Genomic DNA, 23,269 nt, shown 5'->3' on the forward strand with positions numbered 1-23,269 from the left:
TAATAGCGCACACAAATGTGCGCTGGTATTACAAGTTAGGTGCAAAGTGAACACGACCTCGCGTTCGCATTCCACGGAAGCTTTGCGCTCATTAATGTGCTTCCATAAGCTCCAATGGGAGCCTTGTTCTCATGCCATCAGACACGACACAGAACCTAGCACAGCGAAGAGGGAAAGACGCGCAGCAAAGTTTATATATTTTATATGATTATATATATATATGTTTGTGTTAATATGTTTATACAACCATATACATATGTTTACTGGGAATACACAGTCCCCATAGACCGCAATGTAAAGGCACTTTTCAGTGCCGTTTTTTTCTTAACACCCCACACCTGCGAAATTTAACCCCTAAAAACTTCCAAGATGCTTAATTTATTTTCATTTTAACAAAGGGAACCTCACATTTTATTTTGGGAGCAATTGGGGGACGTTTTAAACATTAAACAGAGGTCTGACCGCCGTTAATTGCTACCACAAGCTCACTGGAGCAATAACCAGCCACTTGTAATGGCCGGTTATTTATTGTGTGCCTGTAAACTGATGAATTTGCCCGTTTACGGGCGCAAGATAAATTAGCGTTCCACTAGTAATCTAGCCCAAAGTGTATCATGTGCACACAACCAAAATATTTCCCATGGTGCATACTAAATTTCTTAGTTTGCCAGCTATTTCATCTCAAGACAGCAGCAGCTTATCACCACAAATCCATAACCATATTCAACAAAAAGCTTATTTATTATAAAATAAAATAATAGAATTTTTTTTCTTACAAATTTTAGTTTTCTTTTATCGATCTGCCTACTTTATCATGTGACAGCCATCAGCCAATCACAGACACACATATGTATACAATGTGAACTCTTGCACATGCTCAGTAGGAGGTGGTGCCTTAATGTGTACATATAAAAATACAGAGCATAATTTGATATTGGAAGAAAATTGGAAGTTTTTTTAAATCGTCCCTTTTTCATTTTTGCATGTTTCAGAGAGAAGACAAAGATTGCCAAAGCCAATCAGGAGGTAGAGGATGGTCCGGAAGCTAAAAAGGCAAAACTCGACTCAACAGAAACCACTATGGTGAAGAAGGTAATTGTCATATATGGAGTAAATGTCTGTTTAGGGAACATTTCACCTTGTTAAAGTGATTGTAAAGTTTAAGGAATTTGTGCTCGGTATCTAAAAATAATCTTATAAACAGAGGCACTTTAATTCATTAAACTTTACAATGATGCTTCTTTTTTAAAATACTTACCATTGCGTTATGGTAAACAGAACGCCAATTCTCTGCCCACATCTCCTGCTGTATTTAGCATATAGATGACAAATCTGGCTTCCTCCAATCGTTTAGTGCCCCTTTTGGCGTCCAGCCTGTGGGGCACGCAATGATTGGAGGAAGCAGTTTTAGTCATCGATTCATTAAACTTTACAATCTCTTTAATTTTTCTTGTACCATTATCGCTACCTGAAAAATACAACTGGAAAAATAATGACCCTAAAATACTGGTTTGTGACGCACTGCTAAGCAGATGACAAATCTTGCTTGAAAATTATAGTGACCTAATGGGGCAAAAATAGCATTCTCTAATGTATTAGAGCATTTTATTGCTGCACTGTCGCTTGCGCATAACTGTGTTTTAATGCTTGCTGCGCTACTGGGAGAAAATACAAACAGTGAGGCAATGACAAGAGGCCTGGATGTATAGCCACCAGTCAGCGCTGCAGAATCTGTTGGAGCTCTACAAATAACTAATAGTCACCAGCTAGCTCTCAGTAGTGTATTACTGCTGATGAAACTACCTAGACAGACTTGTCAACAAATGATACCAAAAGAATAAAGTAAATTACATTGAAAAGTCTTAATGGGACATGAAACCCCAAATTTTTCTTTCATGATTTAGGTAGAACATACAATTCCAGTTTATTTCTATTATCAAATTTGTTTCATTCTCTTGGTATCATTTGTTGAAGCATTAGCAGTGCACTACTGGTTTCTAACTGAACGCATGGGTGAGCCAATGACAATCGGTATATACTGTATATATACTGTATATATTTGCTGCTCCTGAGCTTGCCTAGATAAACCTTTCAGCCAAGGATAACAAGAGAAGGAAGAAAATTAAATAATAGAATTAAATTGGGAAAGTTGTTTTAAATTGTATTCTCTGTCTAAATCATGAATCTCTTATTACTGTCCCTTTAAAATCTAACTGATCCATGAAAGTTTTTGTCTTTGTTGTTTTTTAAGAGCACAGGAATTGCTGAGGATTCAGCCATATGTTTCCTGAGGACTGGGAATCATTTTGTTTCGTTGTGTATGTAGAATAATTATAAAAAGATATGCTATGGCTAGAGTAGACCCCTGGGGTTTGGCAAGTAGATGTGACCAAAATGTTTTTTTAGATGAATCGGTCATCACAAAAGCTAATTATCTTTGCTTTCTCCAAATATTTGTTAACCCTTTAAAGGAACATGAAACTAAATAAATGCTAGATAGAATGGTGCAGTCAAAGAAAAGATTAGTCTGAGAATAACAAGTAGATGTATTTTTGTAAAGTTTTATTAGTTTAAATATTGACAAAATAAGTGTAAGGTTTTAATGTCTATAAATCAGTGGGAGCTGCCATGTTGTAACTTAGATTTCTTTCTATGCTGTGACCAATTAGGGACAGTTATAAATAGGTCACTAGAGTGTGCAGTCAATGGCTGTGTGGAATATAACCATGTTCTGCACTTCCATTTCTAATAGCAACTGAAAAGCTCACAGTTTCAGAATGGAATTACAAGAAAAGGGGACAAAATAAATAAGGAAAGTGTATTGCAGAGTTTTTTTCTCTTGTAAGATGTATCGAGTCCACGGATTCATCCTTTACTTGTGGGATATTCTCCTTCCTAACGGGAAGTGGCAAAGAGAGCACCCACAGCAGAGCTGTCTATATAGCTCCTCCCTTAGCTCCGCCCCCCCCCAGTCATTCTCTTTGCCTGCTTAACTGCTAGGAAGAGTAAGATTAGGATTCCTAGAATATTGTCCTTTCTCCAAGAAGGCTTGGAGAAGGGGTTATCAGCTAGTTCCTTAAAAGGACAGATTTCTGCATTGTCTATTCTTTTACACAAGCGTCTGGCAGATGTTCCAGACGTTCAAGCGTTTAGTCAGGCTTTAGTCAGAATCAAGCCTATATTCAAACCTGTTGCTCCACCATGGAGCTTAAACTTAGTTCTTAAAGTTCTTCAAGGGGTTCCGTTTGAACCTATGCATTCCATAGATATTAAGCTTCTATCTTGGAAAGTTCTGTTTTTAGTAGCTATCTCTTCGGCTCGAAGAGTTTCTGAGTTATCTGCTTTACAGTGTGACTCACCTTATCTTGTTTTCCATGCAGATAAGGTGGTTTTACGTACCAAACCTGGATTCCTTCCTAAGGTTGTTTCTAATCGGAATATCAATCAGGAAATTGTTGTTCCCTCACTGTGTCCTAATCCTTCTTCAAAGAAGGAAGGTCTGTTGCACAATCTTGATGTGGTTCGTGCTTTAAAATTCTACTTGCAAGCAACCAAAGATTTCCGTCAAACATCTTCATTGTTTGTTGTTTATTCCGGTAAACGGAGAGGTCAAAAGGCTACGGCTACCTCTCTTTCCTTTTGGCTGAAAAGCATCATCCGTCTGGCCTATGAGACTGCTGGACAGCAGCCTCCTGAAAGAATTACGGCTCATTCTACTAGAGCAGTGGCTTCCACATGGGCTTTTAAAAATGAGGCTTCTGCTGAACAGATTTGTAAGGCAGCGACTTGGTCTTCGCTGCATACTTTTTTCCAAATTTTACAAATTCGATACTTTTGCTTCTTCGGAGGCTATTTTTGGGAGAAAGGTTCTACAAGCAATGGTGCCTTCCGTTTAAGGTACCTGTCTTGTCCCTCCCTTCATCCGTGTCCTAAAGCTTTGGTATTGGTATCCCACAAGTAAAGGATGAATCCGTGGACTCAATGCATCTTACAAGAGAAAACAGAATTTATGCTTACCTGATAAATTTTCTTTCTCTTGTGATGTATCAAGTCCAGAGCTCATTGCGGCCACCTCAGCACTTATTACTTGCGCGTGGTGTTGCCAAGCCCATAAAAACTGAACGTGCCTGCCTGGAGGGCTTTAAGGGAAGCTGGATGGAGGGGTTGGCATTTAAACCTCAGTCTCAGCACCCTTAAAGGGACACAGAACCCAATTTTTTTCTTTCGTGAAGATAGAGCATGCAATTTTAAGCAACTTTCGAATTTACTCCTATTATCAATTTTTCTTCATTCTCATGCTATCTTTATTTGAAAAAGAAGGCATCTAAGCTTTTTTCTTGGTTCAGACTCTGGACAGCACTTATTGATGGATGAATTTATCCACAAATCTGCAAGGACAACTCAGGTTGTTCAACAAAAATGGGCCGGCATCTAAACTTACATTTTTGCATTTCAAATAGATACCAAGCGAATAAAGAAAATGTGATAATAGGAGCAAATTAGAAAGTTGCTTAAAATTTCATGCTCTATCTGAATCGTGAAAGAAAAAATTTAGGTTCAGTGTCCCTTTAACACCTACAAAAAAAATCAATGCTCTTTCGAATTGTGTGTATCTTTGGGTTAAAGTTTAAGCACCTTATTTAAAAGAATAAACACTATTCTTAATAAACTAAACATATACCCATATAAAAGACCATTAAAATGTCCTAGAGACCCCAGGACCCCTTGTTTTAGGGTGACCATATTCCCGTTTTAAAAGATAGATAATCCCTTTATTACCCATTCCCTAGTTTTGCATAACCAACACAGTTATATAAATGCACTTTTTATCTCTATGATTACCTTGTATCTAAGCCTCTGCAGTCTGCCCCCTTATTTCAGTTCTTTTGACAGATATGCAATTTAGCCAATCGGTGCTGGCTCCCTGGAACTTCATGTGCACAGTTATCTATATGAAACACATGAACTAACACCCTCTAGTGGTGAACTATCAAAATGCCCTGAGCTAAGAGGCGGCCTTCAAGGGCTTAGAAATTAGCATTTAAACCTCCTATATTTAACTTTTAACTAAGAATACCAAGAGAACAAAGCAAAATTGGTGCTAAAAGTAAATTGGAAAATGGTTTCAAATTACATTCTCTATCTGAATCATGAAAGTTTATTTTGGACTAGACTGTCCCTTTAATGTGTCCCTTTTTAAAGCGGCAATATGGTCACCCTACCTTGTTTTAAAGCCCCTCTTAAAAATAAATCTCCTATATAAGTGTTAGTAGCAGGTGTTCACTGTGGTAATAGTGATCACTTAGTGGGAATAAAGGCCCCCCTTATTTGCATAGAGGCTCATGGGAGTCCTTATGTGCAGATAAGTTATATAATTATTCCAAAAGGCCTTTAATTATATGAGGATAACCCCTTCTTTTTATTATAGAGTTTAGGGGGGAAAACGCACACTTGTTAACACCTTTGTTTATTAAATTTTTTTTAAAGGGACAGTCAACACAAAAATTATTGTTTAAAAAGATAGATAATGCCTTTACTACCCATTCCCCAGCTTTGCACAACCAGCATGGTTATATTAATATACTTTATAACATTTAAACCTCTAAATTTCGGTCCGTTTCTAAGTCGCTAAAGAGAGTCCCTTGATCACATGCTTTTTTTTATTAGCATTTCACATCAGGGGCAGCTAGTTCATATGAGCCATATAGATAACATTGTGCTCACGCCTGTGGGTTCTAACAACACAGCACTAATTGGCTTAAATGCAAGTCAATAGATAAGTCATGTGATCAGGGCAGTCTGCAGAGGCTTAGATACAAGGTAATCACAGAGGTAAACAGTGTATTAATATAACAGTGTTGGTTGTGCAAAACTGGGGAATGGGTAATAAAGGGATTATCTATCTTTTTAACCCCTTAACGACCAAAAACTGTCACTTAATGACCAAGGACGTACCCTGTAGGTCCTCAGTGGTTTTAAGCGGTGGAAGCGATCCTGATCCAATCACTTCCATGGTATTGCAATGATGCCTCGATATTGAGGCATTCTGCAATACCATTTTTTTTTTTTACACACTGATGCAGAGAGAGCCACTCTGTGGCCCTCTCTACACTGGCAGCGATGGTGCCGATCGTTGTTGGGTAGGAGCCATAGCAGGGAGGTGGGTGGGCGGCCCATCGTTGCCTAAGATCCGGTTCCTGTCTTAGCAATGTGCACACCGGGGGGCGCGTGCGTGTGCGCAACATTCACTATGCATGGCAAAATGTATGGGAGGGAGGGGGGAATAAATGATGGGCAAAGGATCTGGAAGGGGGTAGGGTATTGAGGGGGGCAGCTATACTACAGAAAAAATATTTATTTAATATTAAAAAAAATAATTAAAAAAAACTGGGTTCTGTCAGACAGCTGCCAGTACCCAAGATGGCGGCAAATAGAGGGGGGAGGGTTAGAGAGCTGTATGGGGGGATCAAGGAGGTTGGGGGCTAAATGGGGATCCAACACTGCAGAATCAAAAAATTATAATAATAATAATAATAATTAAAAAAAAGCCTTTTATTTTAGTACTGGCAGTCTTTCTGCCAGCACTTAAGATGGTGGTGACCGTGGGAGAGGGATGAGACCTGTTTGAGGGGGGTCAGGGAGGGATCAGAGGGTGGGATCTGACAGGTGGGAGGCTGATCTCTACACTAAAGCTAAAATGAACTCTACAAGCTCCCTAATTAACCCCTTCACTGCTGGGCATAATACAAGTGTGGTGCACAGCGGCATTTAGCGGCCTTCTAATTACCACAAAGCAACGCCAAAGCCATATATGTCTGCTATATCTAAACAAAGCGGATCCCAGAGAAGCATTTACAACCATTTGTGCCATAATTGCAGAAGCTGTTTGTAAATCATTTCAGTGAGAAACCTAAAGTTTGTGAAAAAGTTAGTAAAAAAGTGAACACATTTTTTTTATTTGATCTCATTTGGCGGTGAAATGGCATAACATATACCAAAATGGGCCTCGATCAATACTTTGGGTTGTCTACTAAAAAAATGTGTGTGTGTGTGTGTATATGTGATGGGTTATTCAAGGAATCCTGACAGATATCAGTGTTCCAATGTAACTATCGCTAATTTTGAGAGAAAAAAAATATTTGTAAATAGCAAAGTGCTACTTGTATTTATGGCCCTATAACTTGCAAAAAAAGCAAAGAAGATGTAAACATTGGGTATTTCTAAACTCAGGACAAAATTTAGAAACTATTTAGCATGGGTGTTTTTGGTGGTTGCAGATGTGTAACAGATTTTGGGGGTCAAAGTTAGAAAAAGTTTTTTTTCCAATTTTTTTCATCATATTTTATAAAAAAAATTATAGTAAATTATAAGATATGATTAAAATAATGGTATCTTTAGGAAGTCAATATGATGGCGAGAAAAATGTGTGAGTACAGTAAAAGAGTAAGAGGAAAATTACAGCTAAACACCGCAAAAATGTAAAAATAGCCCTGGCACTTAGGAGTCAAATTGTCCAATTCACTCTCCCAAATAATAGACGATAACTACAAACCTCTTTTGGCCGAATTTTGTGCTCTGAACTAGAAGTGGAACTACAAATGCATCTCATGGTTGGGACGTATAGCCGCCCTAAAGATGAGCTACCTCCCCAAACTAACGTATGTGTTGAGATTTTTACCCATTAGAGTACCTAGATCCCTTCTTATCCAGTTCCAGAGCGCATGCATTAAGTACATTTGGCAGGGCAACCTCCCCCCCCCCCCCCCCCCGAGTTGCCCTTTAAACTCTTGCAGTACCCCAGAATGCATGGGGGAGTGGCCTCCCCATCCATTTCCAGATATGTTGAGGCAGCCATGCTCACGCATATCTCCCAGTGGGGGGTAAAAGACTCCTATAGTAGATGGAGGACGATAAAACAGGCTTCCTTGCCATATGAATTAAACCTGAGGGACCTGATATGGACGCCTCCACACTGCAGGAGAAATCTCGCAGTAGTAAACCTGATAATTTGTGAATGCTTAGCTGCATGGGAACAACTGCGACACTATACTCAGGTAGCCCCTCGTCTGTCTCCAATTACTACCATGGCTGGCCTCCTCTCTGGCCTGCCGGACTCACACCCGGCATCCTGGGCCAGACTGGGTATTTTGAGGGTCGCAAGATGCATTTGTTACACTTAAAGCGACAGTTTACTCAAAAAATTTCTCCCCTTTAATTTGTTCCCAATGATCCACTTTACCTGCTGGAGTGTATTAAATTGTTTACAAGTAGCTCCTTTACCCTTATATTGGCATTTGAAATGGTTAATTTAGCATGTGGTATCCCCACCTATTCTGAAAGTTTGTGGCCGCAGGTCCCAGCTATAGATAAGCTTTGTAAACACAGCCAGCAGAAGAAATTACACTCCCAGTGGGTTATAGAAGAGATAAGGTAATAAAATGTTGATTTTCCATTGTTCTCTCAAAGTATTGGTGATTGTTTTAAGGACAGATATAAGATAAAGAAGCAGGTATATGTGCACAATGTGATACAGTAATGAGATCTGATTATACCTACAAGCTTGACCTATTTTATTAGGCTGTGGCTTCAAAACACAAAATCAGAGCTTTAATATACAGAAATAAACCTTAAAAAACTAATTTTCATAAATTTTTTACTCTGCAGTTGGTAAAAAAAGCAATTGTAAACACATTAAGGGAAAAACTATTTTACAGTATACTGTCCCTTTAACCAAATCGAGAGTTCCTCACCTACTCCATCATACATGAAATTCGAATATACCAGGGTTGTTGGCTTTCTGTCCAGTTGGCGTTTCAAGCCTTTATTTTCCCGTCAACTAACCATATGGGAAGCCAGATGGCAGCAGGGGCTTTGATTAGGTAAACCTTTATCCCTACATTACACTATAATGGAAGGTGCGACACCGGTAGACAAAGCCCTACACATTCATAAATGGGAACAGAAGTTAGACTTTACAGCACCCACCAAGGAATGGCACCGTACGCTCCTACTTACGAAAAAAGCACTACACTGTGTCACTATTTACGAAACCTATATTAAATTATTCATGCACTGGTACTATGTTCCAGCGCAGCTTGCCGCAATCTTTTCTAAGGCCTCCCCGACCTGTTGGGGAGACTGCTAACGCATAGGTGGAGCTGTCCCAAACTTGAGCCACTCTGGAGTAGATGCTTCACCACACTTGCGAATATGGATATTTCCCTCCCTAGAACCCCAGAGACAGCCTTATTTCATTTAGGCACTTGTAAACTGCCCAGACATTACGGCACACTCTGTATATACCTTTTTTCAGCTGTCAAACTTAATATAGCCAGATCATGGAAAAAGAGCGAATCCCCCTGCGTGGTCAGATATTGTCCTAACAATGGCATACATTTACTCTATGGAAAAAAAAACATATACTACACTATGGGAAGGTCTGAATTAGTGTGGACCGAATGGAAGAGTAGATTTGACACCTTATGGCTCCATCAGCTTTGTGATAAAATAAAACGGAGGATCCGCTGTATTAAATTAAAATAAATTTATTTGAATCCATTAAAAAATAGACATCCGGGAAAGGCAAACACCATATGAACAAACATGAAAATGGAGTGGTGTTGCACTAATGGCTTTGAGACCTAAGTTAACCCCCCCCCCCCCTGCCTATAGGAAGTGCCCGTTGTCCCACATCAGTTCTGCCCGGCCTGAAAAGCTCACCTTAGGCCTTGTCCCCCATCTTATTTCAGTTCCTCAATCCCCCCCCCCCTTAAGACCCCTCCCCCATTCCCCTTTCTCCCCCATCCCCTTCATTTCTGAATCGTACAGACGGATCCAATCGCCCCTCTTAGGTGAATGAGAGTGAGCTGGGATCTTTAATTGCATATTGTTTCTATCTGTAGTCACTATATTTGTTATACTTTATCTCTACAATTGTATTTATATGGGAATATGAAAATGTAGTACGCTTTGGTAGTACAGTTGTTATCTATTTTTTGGAGAGAATAAAATATTTTAAAAAATAAAATAAAAAATAGCCCTGAAAAATGGTCTGGTCAGTAAGGGGTTAAACAATAATTTATTTTTTTTTAGTTGACTGTCATTAAGTTTAAAAATGCATTTTTTCAATTTTATTGTTGCAGGTTTTACATAAAATAATGGTACAGTTTGTATCTGCTGGGTCTTTTCTATGAAGAACACTGATCTATCTCTCTATTAGTTATGGGGAATTGTTAATTTTAGCATTACTTTTATTTACAATTATCTCATCTGGTAGCAATTCTATGCAAGAAGAAATCCTATGTAAAAAGTGAAGATATTTTACAGGTTCAGCATAATAAAACATTGCTTTCTGTGATTACATTGTATTTTAAATGGTATGCATAGATAATTAAACTTTCTTTTCAAAGGCAGGGAGAGTCCACAAATTCAATCATTACTGTTGATAATTCCCCTGGTTTCGCAGTGCTTTCACTAAGAGCCCTTTGGTTAAAGGGACATTAAACCCAAATTTTTTCTTTCATGATTCAGATGGAGAATACCATTTTAAACAACTTTCTAATTTACTTCTATTATCTAATTTGCTTCCTTCTCTTGATAGTCTTTCCTAGAAAGCATATCTAGATAGGCTCAATAGCTTCTGATTGGTGGCTGCACATAGATGCCTCATGTGATTGGCTCACCCATGTGTATTGCTATTTCTTTAACAAAAGATATCTAAAGAATGAAGCAAATTAGATAATAGAAGTAAATAGGAATGTTGTTTAAAATTATATTTTCTATCTGAATCATGAAAGAGAAAATTTTGGGGTTTAATGTCCCTTTAAAGTCCCGGTCTGCAGACATGGTATCTAAATCTAGACTTCTTTCTTAGCTTTCAAGGGAAAGACGTTTTTCAGTCCAGGCCTGGATTCCATTACTTCCACAGTGACCGGAGTGAAGGGCTTTTTCCTCCCTCAAGATAAGAAGGCTAGATCCAAGGGTTGCCAATCCTTTAATTTTCATCCCTTTCGTTCAGACAAGGGTCAGAGGGCCAGACCTCCATCAAGGCAGATCTTATAGAATCCAGGCCTGGACCGAATAATGTCTTTCCCTTGAAAGCTAAGAAAAGAAGTCTAGATTTAGATACCATGTCTGCAGACCAGGGGGCTGATTTAACAAGCCCCGTATGCTGCCTTATGCAGCTGTTTCTGCACAAGCCTTTAGGCTCGCCGGAAACAGGAGTTAAAGTGAATGTAAATTTTGATGATAAAGTGCCCGGTTTTTAAAAATTCGATTAAAAACAGGGGCACTTTAATTCATCAAAATTTACATTTCACTTGTGTTGTGAAAATACTTACCTTTTAATCTTGACAGCCGTTCCAGCTTCCCCCTGTCGTCGCAAGCCTCTTCCTATGTCAGAAATGACAGATCGGTCATCCTCCAATCACGGCTTCCCCCATGGGGGAATCAGTGTCTGATTCAACGCCGTGATTGGAGGAAGCCGGATTCCTCATTTTAGACCCAGGAAGAGGTTTTGCAACAGGCGGAGGAAGCGATACAGTGGCTGTCAAGAATAAAAGTTAAGTATTTTCACAACACGAGTGAAATGTAAATTTTGATGAATTAAAGTTCCCCTGTTTTTAATCAAACTTTTAAAAACCGGCAACTTTATCATCAAAATTTACATTCACTTTAAGAAGCAGCGGTCTTAAGACCGCTGCTTCTTAACTCGTCCGCCACCTCTGAGGCCGCCACCTCTGAGCACTCCCTGCTAGCGGCCAATTGGCCGAGAATCTGCAGGGGGCGTCACTGCACAAGCATTTCACTAGAAGCATTTATCGATGTCCGCTTGCACTATAATAAATCGGCCCCCAGGACTTTAACCAAAGGGCTCTTTGCAAAAGCACTGCGATACCAGAGGAGACTCCCTGCCAGGAAAGAAAATAATTTATCAGGTAAGCATAACTTATGTTTTTAAAACTATACTTTTATTACCAAAAGTTGTTTTGTGTTGTAGTTCAGGGATATACTCTTTAAGAAAGTGTCTTAAATAAGTTTATCTTAACTCCTTTGCCCACAGCCAGTTAGGGACATACATGAATTCCTCTACTGATCAAACAATCACAATGTAGCATGTTGCAGGGTCTGTATTTTGGATGCAGCAACACCTGGGGCAGGGTGCAGTTTTCAGATTTAGTGCACACTGGGTAGAATATAGTAGTTTAACCTGGAGTCTGCACTTTCACTTTTAACAGGAATTGGAAAGCCCACTATTTTTAGAATTAAATTACAAGAGGACAAAATAAAGTATATTGCAGTTTTTTACTATATAATTAAACATTTTATATTGCAATCTCAATTGTCCCTTTAATGTGTTCCCAATATTCAATTTTACCTGCTGGAGTGTATTTAATTGTTTAGATATTGTTCCTTTATCTTATTTTGTCATTTGAAATAGCTTTGTTTCTTGTATCTCCACCTATACTGAAAATGGGAATACTTAAAGGGACATAAAAAATTTCTTTCATGATTCAGATAAAGCAAATGATTTTAATCAACTTTCCTTTTTTTTTCTTCCAATTATCGCATTTTCTTAATTTTCTTGTTATCCTTTGTTGAAAAGCTGGGTGTAAGTTTAGGAGTGTGCACGAGTCTGCAGCAGTTTTACAACTGTTATACATTAGCAAGAGCACTAGATGGCAGCACTATTTCCTGTCATGCGGTGCTCCAGACCTATCTAGATAGCTCTTCAACAAAGAATAACTATACATCAAAGCAATTTTGAGAACATAAGTAAATCGGAAACTGTTTTAAAATTGTATTCTCTATCTAAATAATGAGAGAAATATTTGTTGGGTTTCTCGCCCTTTAAGTAAAGGTTATAGAAAAACGATGTAAACAAGAATGTTTATAAATAAATCATTCTCTTATGGGGGTGTTGGACAGTGGGGTACTAAAAAATGTTCTTTTTCCATTGTTCTCTCTAAGGCCCCAATGATCTAAAGCTCTAGACTCTGGTGAGATGATCTAAGAGGTCTCTTTAGAATGGTGAGGTCCCTTTAATAAATTTAGAAAGACAAATTTTAGCGTGAGAGTTGTTTATCTAGCTATATAGGGTTCTGACTGTGAAGGAGAAACAAATACACTGCCCACGAGGTTTTGATCATTAGGATTTAAGTATTGGTCACAATTCGAATATGAACATAAAATAAGGAAGATTCTGTGTTTAAAAAAAAAAAAAGATAAATTGAGGTCTGCTCTACCTGTAAACTCAGCCCATTTAATTGTTTTGTGATTTCATTTTACAGAACCAGCTATTTCATATACAAAAATAAACCTAGGAGCCATATCACATACATATTATTCTCTGCAGCCGGTATAACAACTCATTGGAAACCTATTAAAAGGAAAGCAATGTTACAGTACAAGAATTCCCTGAATATATGTGTATGCATTTGTGATTGAATGATGGCTGTCACATGATACAGGGGGAGTGGAAACTGACATAACTTTTGAAATTTGTCAGAAAAAAATCTACTTCTTATTTGAAGTTCAGACTAAGTGCAGTGCTATTGCATTGTCTTTTTTTCATGCATTAGTTCATTATGCGAATCTACTGTATTTAACCTTTTAGCACTGTTATGACGTTCTATTCCGTCCTAACCGTGCTGGGCTTTAGAGCCGTTAGGATGAAATAGAACGGCCTAACCGTTTGGCTGTCATGAAGCAAACAGTGTTTCCAGGATGCGATTGCGGTCTAGAGGGCGTGCCTAGCGTCAAGGGGACGCCCTCCTGACCCGATCCCATAATTAAAATCTCACAATCCCAGGATTTCAATTTGTTTACATCAGAATGTTGTTCTGATGTAGACAAATTAACCCTGTCATCAAAGGGTTAATGATCCTTTAAAGGGACAGTCAACACCAGAATTTTTGTTGTTTTAAAAGATCGATATTCCCTTAATCACCAATTCCCCAGTTTTGCATAGCCACCACAGTTATAATTATACAAGTTTTACCTCTGTAATTACCTTGTATCTAAGCCTCAGCAGACTGCCCCCTTATTTCAGTTCTTTTGACAGACTTGCATTTTAGCCAATCAGGGCTGTCTCCATGGTAAATTCACGTGCATGAGCTTAATGTTATCTATATGAAACACGTGAACTAATGCCCTCTAGTGGTGAAAAACTATCAAAATGCATTTAGATTAGAGGCGGCCTACAAGGTCTAAGAAATTAGCATATGAACCTTCTAGGTTTAGCTTTCAACTAAGAATACCAAAAGAACAAAGCAAAATTGGTGCTAAAAGTAAATTGGAAAGTTGTTTAAAATGACATGCCCTATTTGAAACATGAAAGTTTTTTTTTGTTTTTTTTTTGGCCGTGACTGTCCCTTTAAGTCTACCATAGGTCACATTCCTGCAGTACTAAAATGCCCACTGTGAACAGTTATGGGGAATAGTTACATAATGAAAACATTTTGTAATTTTTCCAAGGTGCCAATACCAGCCCCACCCGCTGTGTTAATTTATTCTTCCTTGACATAAATTAGCTGCAAGTGTTTGCAAATGGGAGATGGTTTTTTTTTTTCTTGACAGACTTAACAAAGTGACATATTTAAATTAGAAAATGCTTGGGGGAATTTTTTTTTATTTTTTTATTCTCTACTGGAGAAAGAAAGCAAAGCGTGAGAGAACATCTGAACATTTTGCAATTTATTTAATGTCTCAGCGGGGTTTTAACTCTCTCAGAGCTGGAAGCCTTAAAATGCCCTGAAGCCTGCTGGGATCTTATCGCAAGGTACACCCAATCTACTTCATAAATAAGCTTAAAGGGACAGGAAACCCCAACATTTTCTTTCATGATGGATTTATTTCTATCAAATTTGCTTCATTCTCTTGTTATCCTTTGCTGAAGGAACAGCACTGCACTACTGGCAGATGGCTGAACACATCTAGGTAGCCAATCACAAGAGACACATTTGTGTAGGCACCCATCATTAGATAGTTCCCACTAGGATAGGTACGTATTCTTTTTCAACAAGGGTTACCAAGAGAATGAAGCACATTTGAAAATGGAAGTTAATTTAAACGTGTATTAAAATTACATGGTCTATCTGAATCCTGCAAGGTTACTTTTTACTTTCCTATCCCTTAAATTATAAATTATTTGGACAATATCTTATGTAATTTAGACAATATTTACATGTAATAATACAGCTTATACATGCAACCTAAAGGTACATTTTTAACCCCTTAATGGCCATGATGTACCCTGTACGTCACTGGTCGTTAAAGGGACAGTATACTATAAAAAATGTTTTCCCTTTAATGTGTTTCCAATTACTTTTTTTTTACCAGTTTCAGAGTATAAAATGTATGAGATTTGCTTTTTTAAGGCTTATTTGTGTATATCAATTAGCTGATTTTGTGTTTAGAAGCCACAACCTAATAAAATGGGTTGAGATTGTAGGTATAATCAGATCTCATTACTTTATCACCTTGTGTACATATACATGTGTCTTTATCTTATATCTGTAGGTATAATCAGATCTCATTACTTTATCACATTGTGTACATATACATGTGTCTTTATCTTATATCTGTAGGTATAATCAGATCTCATTACTTTATCACCTTGTGTACATATACCTGCTTCTTTATCTTATGTCTGTAGGTATAATCAGATCTCATTACTTTATCACATTGTGTATATATACATGTGTCTTTATCTTATATCTGTAGGTATAATCAGATCTCATTACTTTATCACATTGTGTATATATACATGTGTCTTTATCTTATATCTGTAGGTATAATCAGATCTCATTACTTTATCACATTGTGTATATATACATGTGTCTTTATCTTATATCTGTAGGTATAATCAGATCTCATTACTTTATCACATTGTGTACATATACATGTGTCTTTATCTTATATCTGTAGGTATAATCAGATCTCATTACTGTATCACATTGTGTACATATACATGTGTCTTTATCTTATATCTGTAGGTATAATCAGATCTCATTACTTTATCATATTGTGTACATATACATGTGTCTTTATCTTATATCTGTAGATATAATCAGATCTCATTACTTTATCACATTGTGTACATATACATGTGTCTTTATCTTATATCTGTAGATATAATCAGATCTCATTACTTTATCACATTGTGTACATATACATGTCTTTATATTATATCTGTAGGTATAATCAGATCTCATTACTTTATCACATTGTGTACATATACATGTGTCTTTATCTTATATCTGTAGGTATAATCAGATCTCATTATTTATCACCTTGTGTACATATACATGTGTCTTTATATTATATCTGTAGGTATAATCAGATCTCATAACTTTATCACATTGTGTACATATACATGTGTCTTTTATCTTATCTGTAGGTATAATCAGATCTCATTACTTTATCGCATTGTGTACATATACCTGCTTCTTTATCTTATATCTGTAGGTATAATCAGATCTCATTACTTTCACATTGTGTACATATGTGTCTTTATCTTATATCTGTAGGTATAATCAGATCTCATTACTTTATCACACTGTGTACATATACATGTGTCTATATTATTTATGTAGGTATAATCAGATCTCATTACTTTATCACATTGTGTACATATACTTGCTTCTTTATTTTTTATCTGTCTGTAAACCAAAGACCAATACTTGGAGAGAACAATAGAAAATTAACATTTTATTACCTTATCTCTTCTATACCCTCTTCTACTGGCTGTGTTAACAGCTTGACATTAAGGTCAAACAAATTCAGAATAGGTGGGGATACCACAGGCTAAATCAACTATTTCAAATGCTAATATAAGGGTAATGGAAATACTTGTAAACAATTTAATAGACTCTAGCAGGTAAAGTGGATCATTGGGAACAAATAATAGGGGAGAAAGTTTTTGAGTAAACTGTCCCTTTTTAAGGTTTTTTGTGTGTGGTTATAATAGCATGGGACCGCGCTATTATACCCTCCCTTCAGCTGACCACTGGAAATAGTGCAGTGCTGTTAAAGGACCATTAAATACAGTGGATTTGCACAATAAACAAATGCATGTTTTAAAGACAATACAATAGCACTTAGTCTGAACTTCAAATGAGTAGATTTTTTGCTGACAAATTTCAGTTATGTCAATTTCCACTCTGCCTGTATCATGTGACATCCATCAGCCAATCACAAATGCACATACGTCTATTCTATGAATTCTTGCACATGCTCAGTAGGAGCTGGTGATTTAAAAAAGTGTAAATATCAAAAAAGACTGCACATTTTGATAATAGAAATACATTGGAAAGTTGTTTAAAATTGCTGCTCTCTCTTATTCGTGAAAATTTAATTTTTGACTTGAGTGTCCCTTTAAAAATGCAAGCCCCATAGAAAGACCAGCTAAGGGGTTAATACTTTTGCATACATAATACCCTCAGAACGAGTATTTACATTTTAGATCACAAAAACCAAGCCATAGACACAGGCAGAGAACGTTATGACTAACTGGTGGAGAATTATTATTTCTTTCATGTAATTAACAAGAGTCCATGAGCTAGTGACGTATGGGATATACATTCCTACCAGGAGGGGCAAAGTTTCCCAAACCTTAAAATGCCTATAAATACACCCCTCACCACACCCACAAATCAGTTTTACAAACTTTGCCTCCAAGGGAGGTGGTGAAGTAAGTTTGTGCTAGATTCTACGTTGATATGCGCTCCGCAGCAAGTTGGAGCCCGGTTTTCCTCTCAGCGTGCAGTGAATGTCAGAGGGATGTGAAGAGAGTATTGCCTATTGAATGCAGTGATCTCCTTCTACGGGGTCTATTTCATAAGGTTCTCTGTTATCGGTCGTAGAGATTCATCTCTTACCTCCCTTTTCAGATCGACGATATACTCTTATATTTACCATTTCCTCTACTGATTCTCGTTTCAGTACTGGTTTGGCTTTCTACAAACATGTAGATGAGTGTCCTGGGGTAAGTAAGTCTTATTTTCTGTGACACTCTAAGCTATGGTTGGGCACTTTATTTATAAAGTTCTAAATATATGTATTCAAACATTTATTTGCCTTGACTCAGAATGTTCAACTTTCCTTATTTCCAGACAGTCAGTTTCATATTTGGGATTATGCATTGAATTATCATATTTTTTCTTACCTCAAAAATTTGACTTTTTTCCCTGTGGGCTGTTAGGCTCGCGGGGGCTGAAAATGCTTCATTTTATTGCGTCATTCTTGGCGCGGACTTTTTTGGCGCAAAAATTATTTTCCGTTTCCGGCGTCATACGTGTCGCCGGAAGTTGCGTCATTTTTTGACGTTATTTTGCGTCAAAGATGTCGGCGTTCCGGATGTGGCGTCATTTTTGGCGCCAAAAGCATTTAGGCGCCAAATAATGTGGGCATCTTTTTTGGCGCTAAAAAATATGGGCGTCATTTTTGTCTCCACATTATTTAAGTCTCATTATTTATTGCTTCTGGTTGCTAGAAGCTTGTTCACTGGCATTTTTTTCCCATTCCTGAAACTGTCATTTAAGGAATTTGATCAATTTTGCTTTATATGTTGTTTTTTTCTTTTACATATTGCAAGATGTTCCACGTTGCAACTGAGTCAGAAGTTACTACAGGAAAATCACTGCACAGTGCTGGAGCTACCAAGCTAAGTCTGCTATAAACTTTTGGTATCTGTTTCTCCAGCTGTTATTTGTATTGCATGTCATGTCAAACTTATTAATGCAGATAAAATTTCCTTTAGTACTGTTATATTACCTGTTGCTGTCCGTCAACATCTAATTTTCAGAGTGTTCCTGATAACATAAGAGATTTTATTTTTTAAATCCATTAAGAAGGCTATGTCTGTTATTTCTCCTTCTAGTATACATAAAAGTCTTTTAAAACTTCTCTTTTTTTCAGATGAATTTTTAAATGAACATCATCATTCTGATACTGATAATGGTTCTTCTGGTTCAGAGGTTTCTGTCTCAGAGGTTGATGCTGATAAATCTTTGTATTTGTTCATTCAATTTATTCGTTCTTTACTTAAAGAAGTGTTATTTGCATTAGAAATAGAGGATTCTGGTCCTCTTGATACTAAATGTAAACGTTTAAATAAGGTTTTTAAATCTCCTGTAGTTATTCCAGAAGTGTTTTATCTCCCTGATGCTATTTCTGAAGTAATTTCCAGGGAATGGAATAATTTGGGTAATTTATTTACTCCTTCTAGACGTTTAAGCAAATTATATCCTGTGCCATCTGACAGATTAGAGTTTGTTGGGACAAAAATCCCTAAGGTTATGGGGCTGTCTCTACTCCTGCTAATGTACTACTATTCCTATGGCAGATAGTACTTCATTTAAGGATCCTTTAGATAGGAAAATTGAATCCTTTCTAAGAAAAGCTTACTTATGTTCAGGTAATCTTCTTAGACCTGCTATATTTTTAGCGGATGTTGCTGCAGCTTCAACTTTTTTGGTTAGAAGCTTTAGCGCATCAAGTAACAGATCATAATTTTATAGCATTATTATTATTCTATAACATGCTAATAATTTTATTGGTGATACCATCTTTTGATATCATTAGAGTTGATGTCAGGTATATGTCTCTAGCTATTTTAGCTAGAAAAGCTTTATGGATTAAACTTGGAATGCTGACATGTCTTCTAAGTCAACTTTGCTTTCCCTTTCTTTCCAGGGTAAATAATCATTTCGTTCCTTTCCTCACAACAAGGAACAAAAGCCTGATCCTTCATCCTCAGGAGCGGTATCAGTTTGGAAACTATTTCCAGTTTGGAATATATCCAAGCCTTATAGAAACCTATAGCCAGCTCCTAAGTACCTATGAAGGTGCGGCCCTTATTCCAGCTCAGCTGGTATGGGGCAGATTACGTTTTCTTCAAAGAAATTTGGATCAATTCCGTTCTTAATCTCTGGTTTCAGAAACATTGTTTCAGAAAGGTACAGAATTGGCTTCAAGTTAAGGCCTCCTGCTAAGAGATTCTTTTCTTTCCCGTGTCCCAATTGACACAGCAAGGCTCAGCATTTCTGAAATGTGTTTCAGATCTAGAGTTGGCTGGAGTATTTATGCCAGTTCCAGTTCTGGAACAGGGGCTGGGGTTTTATTTTATCTCTTCATTGTACCAAAGAAGGTCAATTCCTTCAGACCAGTTCTGGATCTATCATTATTGAATCGTTATGTTAGGATACCAACATTCAAGATGGTTACTGTAGGACTATCCTGCCTTTTGTTTAGCAAGGGCATTATATGTCTACAATAGATTTACAGGATGTGTATCTGCATATTCCGATTCATCCAGATCACTTTTAGTGTCTGAGATTCTCTTTTTAGACAAGCATTACCAGTTTTGTGGCTCTACTATTTGGCCTAGCCTCAGTTCCAAGAATTTTTTTCAAAGGTTCTCGGTGCCCTTCTTTCTGTAATCAGAGAATAGGGTTTTGGTATTTCCTTATTTGGACGATATCTTGGTACTTGCTCAGTCTTCTCATTTTCGAAGAATCTCATACGAATCGACTTGTGTTGTTTCTTCAAGTTCATGGTTGGAGGATCAATTTACCAATCAGTTTATTGATTCCTCAGACAAGGGTAACCTTTTTAGGTTTCTAGATAAATTCAGTGTCTATGACTCTGTCCTTGTCAGACAAGAGAAGTTTAACATTGATATCAGCTTGTCAAAACCTTCAGTCACAATCATTCCCTTTGGTAGCCTTATGCATGGAAATGTTGGATCTTAGGACTGCCGCATCAGATGCGATCTCCTTTGCTCGTTTTCACATGCGACCTCTTCAGCTCTGTATGCTGAACCAATGGTGCAGGGATTACTCAAAGATATCTCAATTAATATCTTTAAACCGATTTTACGACACTCTCTGACATGGTGGACAGATCACCATCGTTTAGTTCAGGGGGCTTCTTTGTTCTTCCGACCTGGACTATAATCTCAACAGATACGAGTCTTACAGGTTGGGGAGCTGTGTGGGGGTATCTGACGGCACAAGGGGTTTGGGAATCTCAGGAGGTGAGATTTCCGATCAATATTTTGGAACCCCGTGCAATTTTCAGAGCTCTTCAGTCTTGGCCTCTTCTGAAGAGAGAGTTGTTCATTGTTTTCAGATAAGACATTGTCACAACTGTGGCATACATCAATCATCAAGGAGGGACTCACAGTCCTCTGGCTATGAAAGAAGTATCTCGAATTTTGGTTTGGGCGGAATCCAGCTCCTGTCTAATCTCTGCGGTTTATATCCCAGGTATGGACAATTGGAAAGCGGATTATCTCAGTCGCCAAACGTTGCATCCGGGCGAATGGTCTCTTCACCCAGAGGTATTTCTTCAGATTGTTCAAATGTGGGAACTTCCAGAAATAGTTCTGATGGCTTCTCATCTAAACAAGAAACTTCCCAGGTATCTGTCCAGATCCCGGGATCCTCAGGCGGAGGCAGTGGATGCATTTTCACTTCCTTGGAAGTATCATCCTGCCTATATCTTTCCGCCTCTAGTTCTTCTTCCAAGAGTAATCTCCAAGATTCTGAAGGAATGCTCGTTTGTTCTGCTGGTAGCTCCGGCATGGCCTCACAGGTTTTGGTATGCGGATCTTGTCCGGATGGCCTCTTGCCAACCGTGGACTCTTCCGTTAAGACCAGACCTTTTGTCTCAAGGTCCTTTTTTCCATCAGGATCTGAAATCCTTAAATTTAAAGGTATGGAGATTGAACGCTTGATTCTTGGTCAAAGAGGTTTCTCTGACTCTGTGATTAATACTATGTTACAGGCTCGTACATCTGTATCCAGAGAGATATATTATAGAGTCTGGAAGACTTATATTTCTTGGTGTCTTTCTCATCATTTTTCTTGGCATTCTTTTAGAATACCGAGAATATTACAATTTCTTCAGGATGGTTTAGATAAGGGTTTGTCCGCAAGTTCCTTGAAAGGTCAAATCTCTGCTCTTTCTGTTCTTTTTCACAGAAAGATTGCTATTCTTCCTGATATTCATTGTTTTGTACAAGCTTTGGTTTGTATAAAGCCTGTCATTAAGTCAATTTCTCCTCCTTGGAGTTTGAATTTGGTTCTGGGGGCTCTTCAAGCTCCTCCATTTGAACCTATGCATTCATTGGATATTAATTACTTTCTTGGAAAGTTTTGTTCCTTTTGGCCATCTCTTCTGCCAGAAGAGTTTCTGAATTATCTGCTCTTTCTTATGAGTCTCCTTTTCTGATTCTTCATCAGGATAAGGCGGTGTTGCGAACTTCTTTTGAATTTTTACCTAAAGTTGTGAATTCCAACAACATTAGTAGAGAAATTGTGGTTCCTTCATTATGTCCTAATCCTAAGAATTCTAAGGAGAAATCGTTGCATTCTTTGGATGTTGTTAGAGCTTTGAAATATTATGTTGAAGCTACGAAATCTTTCTGTAAGACTTCTAGTCTATTTGTTATCTTTTCCGGTTCTAGGAAAGGCCAGAAAGCTTCTGCCATTTCTTTGGCATCTTGGTTGAAATCTTTAATTCATCTTGCCTATGTTGAGTCGGGTAAAATTCCGCCTCAGAGAATTACAGCTCATTCTACTAGGTCAGTATCTACTTCCTGGGCGTTTAGGAATGAAGCTTCGGTTGACCAGATCTGCAAAGCAGCAACTTGGTCCTCTTTGCATACTTTTACTAAATTCTACCATTTTGATGTATTTTCTTCTTCTGAAGCAGTTTTTGGTAGAAAAGTTCTTCAGGCAGCGGTTTCAGTTTGAATCTTCTGCTTATGTTTTTTGTTAAACTTTATTTTGGGTGTGGATTATTTTCAGCAGGAATTGGCTGTCTTTATTTTATCCCTCCCTCTCTAGTGACTCTTGTGTGGAAAGATCCACATCTTGGGTAGTCATTATCCCATACGTCACTAGCTCATGGACTCTTGTTAATTACATGAAAGAAAACATAATTTATGTAAGAACTTACCTGATAAATTCATTTCTTTCATATTAACAAGAGTCCATGAGGCCCACCCTTTTTTGGGGTGGTTATGATTTTTTTGTATAAAGCACAATTATTCCAATTCCTTATTTTATATGCTTCGCACTTTTTTTCTTATCACCCCACTTCTTGGCTATTCGTTAAACTGATTTGTGGGTGTGGTGAGGGGTGTATTTATAGGCATTTTAAGGTTTGGGAAACTTTGCCCCTCCTGGTAGGAATGTATATCCCATACGTCACTAGCTCATGGACTCTTGTTAATATGAAAGAAATGAATTTATCAGGTAAG

At 37.7% G+C, this 23,269-nt stretch overlaps 1 protein-coding gene across 1 annotated transcript in view; it reads left to right on the forward strand.

Moving 5' to 3' along the window:
- SAE1 (SUMO1 activating enzyme subunit 1) overlaps positions 1 to 23,269 on the forward strand; it is a gene marked incomplete in the record, with an annotated part of 154,229 nt that overhangs the window by 63,756 nt on the left and 67,204 nt on the right. The window contains 1 exon segment of the mRNA XM_053721822.1: positions 993 to 1,092. Within this exon segment, the coding sequence (XP_053577797.1) occupies positions 993 to 1,092 (100 nt within the window).

This window comes from Bombina bombina, chromosome 7 (assembly GCF_027579735.1).
Source record: "Bombina bombina isolate aBomBom1 chromosome 7, aBomBom1.pri, whole genome shotgun sequence".
NCBI classification, from domain to species: domain Eukaryota; kingdom Metazoa; phylum Chordata; class Amphibia; order Anura; family Bombinatoridae; genus Bombina; species Bombina bombina.